This window comes from Aplidium turbinatum, chromosome 16, assembly GCF_918807975.1.
Source record: "Aplidium turbinatum chromosome 16, kaAplTurb1.1, whole genome shotgun sequence".
Lineage (NCBI taxonomy): Eukaryota > Metazoa > Chordata > Ascidiacea > Aplousobranchia > Polyclinidae > Aplidium > Aplidium turbinatum.
The window spans coordinates 9,144,643-9,154,482 of record NC_137487.1 but is presented as its reverse complement, the minus strand read 5'-3'; the positions used below and the strand labels follow the sequence as shown (position 1 = coordinate 9,154,482).

Sequence of the window (9,840 nt, the reverse complement as noted above, 5' to 3'; positions counted from 1 at the left end):
CTCAAAAGTTACAAAATTGAACAATGAAAATGTAATAAAGACAAAGCGACATTTTAGATGTATTACAAAGTAGATTTGTAATTAACGTTGTCAGCTGCGAACATGGATTAAGATGACGAATGTTCCAATTCCAGCTGATCTAATATCTATACATGAGTATTTGGTCATTTCAGCATTTATTTTATTGATTTATGTTGAAACAGTGGTCGTTAGCTCTGAGATGACTCAACAAAATCAGGCTTTTAACTCAGGCTAGTTCCTTTTTGTATTACTATAAGACGTGAAGAAACTACAGTATGAAGTCTATAAACCTTTTACCAACCTTTTTATTACTTTACAAATGTTTGCTATATGAGAGGTCCACTGGCGTGATTTCCTTTTTTAAATTGTTTATTTTCACTTTCTGCCCATTCGTCAGCAAACACAAAAAAAAGATTGCGAAACACCTGCTTGTTCGCCAGGAAAATAAAGTTGTTTAAACACTGAGTCTGAATTGTGAACAAGTGGCTAGATGGATTTTCTTTGATCAGCAAATATAGAAATGACAATGATATCTCGTGCCTTTTGCTCAGTGATTTTTAGTTTCCTGACTTTTGTGATTAATTTTCCTTTGCTCAACTGTAAACTTCCCTTTATAGCAGTGTAAACATCATTTTTCGACTGCTAACTCGCGCAGTGGCAACAACAATATGGCAGCTGGGACAATTTCGTGGCTCACCTCGTCTGATACAGTCTTGCTGGGTTCACATCACATCGAGCCAAAAGTTAATAAACTGAAAACACAAGGAAAGAAACAAAGTGTTCAAATCAACATAACATGAAAATTAAAGAAGAATTCATTTTTAGCATCACTATAAAAAAAAAGTGAAATTTAATCAAAAAATAAAAAGCCTAAACTGTAGATGCTAAACCTCTGCCCAGCAAACGTTTCCAAAACTATACTTTCTTCATCTTCAGTGCCATGAATTTACTGAAGATGAAGACAGTCAGCTATGGTTTTCGAAACGCTTGCTGAACATCAGTTTATTACCTACATTTTGGGCTCTTAATTTTTTATTAGTTTAACTAGGCGCTCCAACCATTTTGCTTTCCAGTGAAATTCATTTCCTATAAAATATAGGTAGTGTAGCTAGCTTTACATGACTAGGCCAAGTTGGCCAATTGAAACCTTTGTAAGGTGTAAGCAAAGGCAGAAGTCTGATGGACAGAGCATGAACGTACACGACAAGTGCTAAAGTTGAAACAACACATGAAAACTGCATAATCGTTTGTTGAAATACTGTAGCTACCCTACAACAAATTTCTCGAAGTTGCAATCAAAGTGATGTTGGATTTACATAAAAAGTATTTTCATCTTTTCGGTAGTTTTTCGTCACGCAAAATCATAAGGTCTTTTTCTTTCAATTGTTTATGAATGGTTGGATGGGAAACGCTTTTCAGAATCTAGCAATTTAGGCTACTCTAGGCCAACAAAGTTGAGCTCCAATATCCCTCCGAAATATTGATGGAACATAATATTGCCAGCGCACTTTTACCAAAGTTTCCAAAAAGTCACTTGATTTTATTGTTAGAAAACTTTTTGTATAGCCAAATTTTCTTGTTGTTGTCAATGATTCACAAAATGTCAGCGTCGTACTAAATGTTTATTCAACGCCAACATACTGAAGAATTAATGTCAAGCACAAATGAAGCAAGTTTTCAGAACTAAATACAGCCTATATGCTATCCATCATACAACATAAAGCTGCAGTAGCTGACAGTAATACATTCCAAAAACACATGAAAGTATCATAATACAACGTTTATTTTTGATTTTTGCTCTTGCATTTAAAAAAATAAAATTACTGTGGTGCCAATGCAATTTTCTGCAGGCTAGGCTATACAATATACTGTACATATCACTTGTGAAATTTATATAAACTAACCAGGAAACAATGTGTTGGATTAACTTTTGTGTATTTTAATCTATGCAGCGTATAGAACACAGCCACTAAAGGGATTGTTAATTTCACAATAGATCTCAGATAGCAAAGTCTGCAGACGTTGAATCAATGTAAAAATGACGGATTTTGTTTTCTGGGATGTGGGCATGATTGTAAGCAAATGCAAACACAATATTTGTTTATCTTGGTTTACAACAGAAACATGACGCTGCTTCAACTTCTATTGTGTAGTAGGTGGAAAAGTTCGAGAGCTTTCTCTGGAAACAACTAAATACAAGCAACAGTCTGCAAACTGATGTCGGAAAATTTGCCGAGAAACTTCTTGCGCGGTAAATTTCCAAATCTGATGAAGCCATTTTTCTCATTTCTACGCTAAATCCCCTCAAGCGAGAAAAGCACTTTCCGGGAGTTTGTCAGATAAGTTTTCAGTGACTTGAAAGCCTGGAAATTCAGTTCTAATTTTAGCTAGACGAAGAGATCCGTTTAGTTGAGACGAAAGATTTGTAGGTTGAACTCTACGGATAGCTTAGCATGTGGACGTGTAGTCTACATTATTTTAACTGTAGGCTACCAGCAGTTTCAGACAATGGCCAAATTTTATAGCATTGTGAGATCAATTTGAAAACACAGTGGCTTACGATACAATGCCAATGTTATGAAAAGGTGATTATCGTTTTCAGATGTTATGGTAGCATGAGGGTAGCCAAAAATCTCCCGAAAAACACAATAAATCTTACAATGTTGTTGTGAGTTACTACAGCCATGCGGTAATCTATTTTTGAATTAGGTTAACTCCGTCTTCTACGGTATTAGGGTTTGAATAAATTTAAAAAAATTTAACATAAATCGTTATTGAAATTGAAGCATGGTTTTTGACATGCTGTCAATTGTGATTTTCCGATGTGGTTTTAATGAAGTCATTGCAACTGTCTACAGTGCAATCTATAAAAATAAAAGTTCCAATCGATTTTACAGTACAATTAACTTGCTACCTCATTACTTCACGGAAACAGATGACATAAAAAATCAATGAAAGTTTTTATGTGTTTAGAGTTATTTTAAACAGACCGTTTTCGGTTGAATTTTTAATTACATCCTCCATCTTTAATAGTCATATCCATTAACCAGTCTGGCAAGATTTTATTCAAAAAGGAAAGAAATTTTCTGCTAGGAAGGTCATTACAAAGCTCACTAATACGAATTGAGTTTTTTAAACTGATTCAACTCAAATTGCCCAAGCTCCATAGACAAAATTTAAAAAACAACTTAATTTTTAATAATGTAAATATTGATAGGTTAATAAAACATAAAAGTGATCTTAAACGGAAAAATATTTCCATTCAGACAAAAACTCCAACCCTTTTCTTGTTGAAGCGATTGTGACGTCACGACAACTGAATCAAGAACAATAATAATAACAATCTTATTGTTGTTTACCTAATTATTATAACGTCACACCCGTCTCGAAAGTAAGGGGTTGAGATTCACCCCTCTCGCTACCCAAACAGCAAAATCTGTCATTTTACATCGATTCAACTTCACCTGACGTTAAACCAATGTAAAAATGACAAATTTAGCCCTCTCGCTACGCTCCTTTGATAAGACAAATTTTATTTTTATTGCTGTATCAACGTAGGCTGCGTTGTAGCCTACGCAAAAGATTATGAAACAGCCAGAAATAAAAACCAACTGAAGTGTACTGAAAACGCTGCTCTCTTTGTATTTAAAGGGTGAAAGCGTGGGCTCCGATTGTCAAAAGTAGGCCTGCCGTGTGATAAATAAAAACGCAACAATAAATAGCATCATAAGGATGCTGGATTTATAGCTTATATTGCAGTCTATGTACACTAGCATTTCATTTTTGTCATCAATATTTAAACACACTGTGTAATTGATTGCACCATCATACGACAGGGATATGTATTACGCAATAAGCAGCACTTTAAATTTTAGCAGTTGAGAATATTCAAAGATATTTTTTAATCAGTTACACTACATTTGCTTTTTTGTTATAAAAAAATTTGCTCCTATTCACCGCGACGCACTGACTTTTGTGAAAGTGACCAAATTTCATTCTTTAACCACGTGAGAGGTGAGAAAGACCTTTAAACGGCATAACTTCATCAAACACACGTTTCTTAGACACAAGATATGACTGTCTTCATGCACCATTCATGTGTCATCCATGTGTGATGAATGACCGCATGCCAGCCGACTTTAAAAGTAATAGAGAAATAATATTTTTATTGGTTGCATAGAAATTGTATCACAAAGGCTGGTTGTATTACGCCATAACAAATCAATATATTACTTCAAGGAGTTTCCGGTTAGATTTAATGACGTCGTTTTTATTTCCGAGCTTTATATTTACATCTATGACGTGACACGCGACGAAATGAACTGGACACTTTGAAACGGTCGCTCACGTGAGCTTCCACTGATGACGTATGTGCGGAGAAAGTTCAGCACAGAAGAAAAAGGCAAAATATTGAAATTTGAGAACGCATGAGAAAAAGAAAAAAATTCTGGTATAAAAACGCAAAGCAGATCGTTTCTTCGATCATTGTGCTTTGAATCAAATAAACTAAAAGTGCCAAATAAACTTATCTAAAAAAAAATGGCTTGCAACTCCGTAACTGCAGCTCAAGTTGTCGAATTATTAAAAGAAACACCTGATAACCTTATTATTGACTGTCGGTCATTTCTCGTTTTCAACAAAGGACACATTTCCGGGGCAACAAATGTGAGATGTAACAGTATTATGCGACGAAGAAGTAAAGGGTTATTTTCTCTTGAAAATGCAATAACAAACAGTGAAAAACGCGAGGAGTTTTTGTCAGGGAATATATCAACAGTTATTCTTTATGATGACCAAAAAGAAGCGCTAACTATTGAAGAAGTTTCAGCTTTAAAATCAAGACGTACAATGGGAATGGTACTGGAAGTATTACAACGCAACTTAGTCCCTTCAACCAGCATCGTTTATTTAAATGGTAAGTAAACTACTGAATAGTTCATTCTTTAAAATAAAAGAAGAAACTTAAGATGGCAACTGCAAAGAAAAATTTTTGTTAACACGGTTTCATAAAGTGTCTAGGCAAGGAAAACTTAGTAGGCTAAAACATGTTTTGAACGACAGGTAGCTACAAAGAGTTTTCCACCCAATATCCCGAAAGTTGTGAAGGAAACACTCGACTGTCATCGTCATCTATTGAATGTGATCCACCGACAGCCTCAGCAACACCAAGTACAATGTTAACTCCGATTTATGATCAGGTAAATATCTATCTCTGTTTTAAACATTAGATGTGTGTAATGAGTTAAAATTAAGTCAAATTACGCTTTTGGCTGCATTGTACTGGTACATTTATTGTTAGAAAATGTTCAAAATTATCTTTGGTCAGAAAAAATACCGTGATTCGTTTCAAAACTTAACAGGGCACTAAACGTATAGAGAACAATTGAAACTGCGTGGGATAAGAAAGATTTAAAATAAATTAAGTTCATTTTGTCTAAAGGCTGCATTGTTTTTTAGGGCCCACCTGTCGAAATTCTACCACACCTCTATCTGGGTTCTGCGCACCACGCCTCTCAGAAGTCCCAACTTCAATTCCTGGGCATCACAGCCATACTAAATGCAAGTTCTACTTGCCCCAATCATTTTGAAAAAGATTTTGAATATAAACGCGTTCCAGTCGAAGACAACAGTCAAGCTGACATCAGCGTGTGGTTCAACTCCGCCATTCAATTTATAAGTAAGTAGCCTACTGTGCTAGTGTGCTTGGAGGTCATCGGCTTCTGTTAGTTTATATTTATACTGTAGGACATAACTTTCGTGTTTTTATTGGCATAAACTTGAGGCAGGTGAAAAATTCATCACATTAAGGAGAAGTTTAAAAAAAAATTTCATTGATACAAGAGAGGGATTTTTTTAATTTTAGTCATATTCGTAAAATAGTCATATGCTACATCATAACAGGATGCTTTTACTTTAGTGATTAGTCCGATTATTATCACTAACTTAATTAAGTAAGAACATACTCAGCTTCTAGACATTATGATTCATGTAGTATAGGGAAATGTTGCCGATTCTCAAAATTTTACACTGTGATAAACGATGACTTACCAAAACTGACGTATTATAAAAGGACTTTCTTTTATGGTTTTCTGTAAATGCTTAAACTTCACCGCAAAGCAAAGGTTAAAGAACTCTTTCACTCTTGTCAATATTGTAAATCTACCGAGCAACTATAGCAAAGTTGCGTACGGTGCGTGCCATTCCGCATGCGTAAGCATTGCGTCACGATGAGGCTTTTCTTCACATAGCGCTATCTGGCTTTCATTGGTGACAAGGTGGCTTGTGACCTCACAAAAACAAACACGGAAACGGTTCGATGTATTGATAGATAGAAGATAGGATCGCTATTGCTGATAGCTTGTGACTGTAAACAAGTTGTAAACTTATTGTTCCTTAAAAACTTTAACAGATATTAGAACGACATTTGTCAGCATTGAAATTACAATTCGTAGCTTAGTGGTTCGTTGCTTTTAGATGTTTTGCAAAACCGGCTTTGCAATAAATCAATATCAGCTTTTCACAAAGCTATAAAAACAAGCAGGTATAAGCAAATGTTTAAACAAAAATTTAACAGTATAACTGCGTAAAACACAAATATAGACAGAAATCTTTTACATATTGTTTTTTATATAAAAAGAAATTGCAGCATTTTTTTATTATGAGCAGCTGAAAGGTGACCTGTCTCAAAGTTTATGCCAATTATCCCATCATTTATGCTCACTTACATCTACCCAATTAAATCGTCTGGGTAATTTTCTCACACTTTTATCTTTGATTTTACGTAGACCTACAATTACAAAATCCAATTAGCTTTAACGCTTTCATCATATCCAAATACTTACAAATAATTTTCTTTTTACAGATGGTGTAAAAGAAAACGGAGGAAAGGTTTTTGTTCATTGTCACGCTGGCGTTAGCAGGTCTGCGACAATCTGCCTTGCTTATCTCATTATGTGCCACGGAATATCTTTAAGTGACGCCTTTCGTTATGTCAAGCGCAGAAGAAATGTGATTTCTCCAAACTTCAACTTCATGGGCCAACTGTTGAAGCTTGAAACCGACATAGCTTCAAGAAAGAAAGACGACTGCAAAAACAAACTCACTTTTGACTTTTCAACTTCAGTGCCAGTTGTTTCTGAAGAAATGGAATGGCAGAACGAAAACAATCTTCTAGAAACGAACAAAAATACGGCCATTGCTTGCACCAACAGTAAACTTCACCATCGTCGGGCACTAGCATCAATGGCTCCACTTACTTCCATAGACAACAACCAATCTAGCGATCACCCGCCAAAGTTGTGCTTAACTGCACCACCAAGACAGAAAGACTTTACATTTTTCTCAGACAATGGCAAAAGTTGTAGCCAGCAATCGTCGCAAGTTCATCGACAAAGGCATTCTCGCACTGTCACACTGTCTACCTAACTTATTTGCTTGTGTTGTCTATCAGGAATTCCTATTATTTTTTTCCGCCACCACGCATAAAAATATTGCTATTTTTGATTGCCATGTGAAACCCCAATTTTGATACTGTGCTACTTCAAACGTTTCCCATTATTGCACTTTTTGTTTTGTTTAATATTTTTGCAGAGAAATGAAATTAAAATCATATTCTTTTTACTGTTGTTCTGCTTGCAATGAGAAGAGAGAAAATAGCATAAGCCTATTGATAGAAATAGTAATATATTTGCAAACATCCGATTAGCTAAACTATGCCGGTGCATTCTTTGACAGATTATGCGCAAAATTAGTTAGTTGCTCAAACAAATAACATACCTTTTAAAAACAGAAGATCAATTACAGTATAGCATAGCTATTACACGTGAGAGAGCAAAAACAAAATTTAAAAGAAAAAATTTCAGTTAACTCAGTCAGTGAAAATAAAAAGAAATTTTCTAGAATCTAAACCATACTTCGGGATTAAACGGCTAGCTTCTGAACAAGCCTTTGGTGTAACGAAATACCAAAGTAAATTTGATTAATAGCTACTACTTTCATAACGAAGACACACAAATACCTAGATAATATGTGCTAATCCTTCATCTACGGGCCAAAAACCATCGAAATTTGCATCACTTCAATTGCTTCAACACAGTGAAGTACCGGCATGGAAATGTTTTGAGTGGATGGGTATTTCCAACTTAACCCGCGATAAACTGGTTTGGCATTTAGCAAATGTTCCGACCACGTCAGGCTGCCCTCCATACTAAAGAGAGATGACGCATCGTGCGGCTATGGAGCAAACCACATCTTTTCATTAACGCAGTCTGGTTATTTGTACGTTAATTCAACATCAGCAGCAGTTGAAACAATGCACAAACAGCTGTTTTATCAGCTCCGAAAGACTGCATGACAATGAAGCACGTCAGCAGCTAAGAATAGCTCGGCGTGCTTACTGCATAAAATAATTAACAAAACATGCTTGGTGGACGAGCTTGATTGAAAAGCCAAAAACAATGAGGTAAACTTTGCATTTATTTTATTGAAGCTGTTTTCTTCACGAGTTCGTTACATAACTGAAGTATTCGGCCAAATGAAGCCAATCAAATCCAAGGAGCTGAACTACTAAGTTGATAACCAGCTGTAAGCCACCTCAGCTTCATTGAGAGTCAAGTGAAAATAACGAAGAGGAAGGTTTTTCTCACCAAGCACAAAACAAAGTTGTTTTTTCGATGTTGTTATCAATGAGTATAGCTTATCTATGTCTGAAAAATAATCGTAGTTCAACTTTTTAATGATTCCGCTGTAACGGAGTTTCGCTTTTTCTGGATTAGAAAAAGTGGAAATCGGATACGTAGGCTACTTAAATAACAATAAACTGTGGCCTATAAATGAGCCAGCGTGATGGGGTTTGGACTACCCAGCTACTAAAGGCCCTCATGTGATATTTCAAGTTTTGAGTAGTCCCTCAGCATAGGGCTAAGCACGGTACTTTTATAAAAGGAGTATCATTTTTTCCACATTCTCGAATTTTTTTAAAATCTATTTATTGCGTTCAATCCTGCTATTTGACAAGCAAATTGTGGGGGTGAAAAACATTCTTTTCAAGTCAGATTCTTTTAGTGGCCGAAAAAAAAGTACCAGAAAAGGTTGCATAGGTGGTAAAAATGCTATTTTGGACAAGATAATAACCCCTGACTACATTCCTGATTAGCCTAACTCAAAGATGTATGACAAATAACTTTTTTGCATTCATGCAAAATAATGCAGTAAAAAATTGGCTTCGAGTTGGATAGACCAACAGCGGAAGCTATTCTGCTGACTGATTGTTTTCCACCAATGACTGTCGCATAATCCGATTCTCAATTAACGTCATCGGCCGCTTAAAAGATCCGCTGTTGGTGCATCTATTCTATTGCATCCTTACGTCTAAACCCATTGAATAAAGAAAAAACAATTTTTAGCGCCAGAAAGGTCAACTTGTCAGACGAGCCAATGAAACTGAAACGAAGGCAATCGAGTTGTAATAATTGGTTTGACCTAACCGCAAATCAATGTCACAAAAATAGCTTATTTTCTGACTGCAGATAACATTCCCTAATAAAGAGATCAAGTTTATAGAACTGAGGGTCAATTAGTGTTATGAGAGTCTGCTGTCAAATTTTAATGACATTTCCTTTCAGTGATTGCTTTTGGTACGAAATCATATCAGATTGAGGTCTTAAAATAAATCAGCGGCTGGCTTCAAGAGTTCACGTGAAAACACACTAGCCAAGCAAGTAGTCGTTTTTGGTCAAAATTACATTTCTCAAATTAATGATAGGCTCATGACAACAGGAACTTTTCAATGGTTCGAGAAGGATTGTGGCTTCAAAAACT

General features: G+C 35.6%; 1 protein-coding gene across 1 annotated transcript; it reads left to right on the top strand.

The window, feature by feature from the left end:
* The first annotated feature begins 4,498 nt into the window (after positions 1 to 4,498).
* Positions 4,499 to 7,646, top strand: LOC145785649 (dual specificity protein phosphatase 1-like). Its single transcript, XM_082597331.1, has 4 exons — positions 4,499 to 4,936; positions 5,083 to 5,219; positions 5,479 to 5,698; positions 6,884 to 7,646. The coding sequence occupies exons 1-4, from the start codon at positions 4,561 to 4,563 to the stop codon at positions 7,444 to 7,446; spliced, it is 1,296 nt and encodes a 431-aa protein (XP_082453457.1). The 5' UTR covers positions 4,499 to 4,560; the 3' UTR covers positions 7,447 to 7,646.
* Positions 7,647 to 9,840: the final 2,194 nt, after the last annotated feature.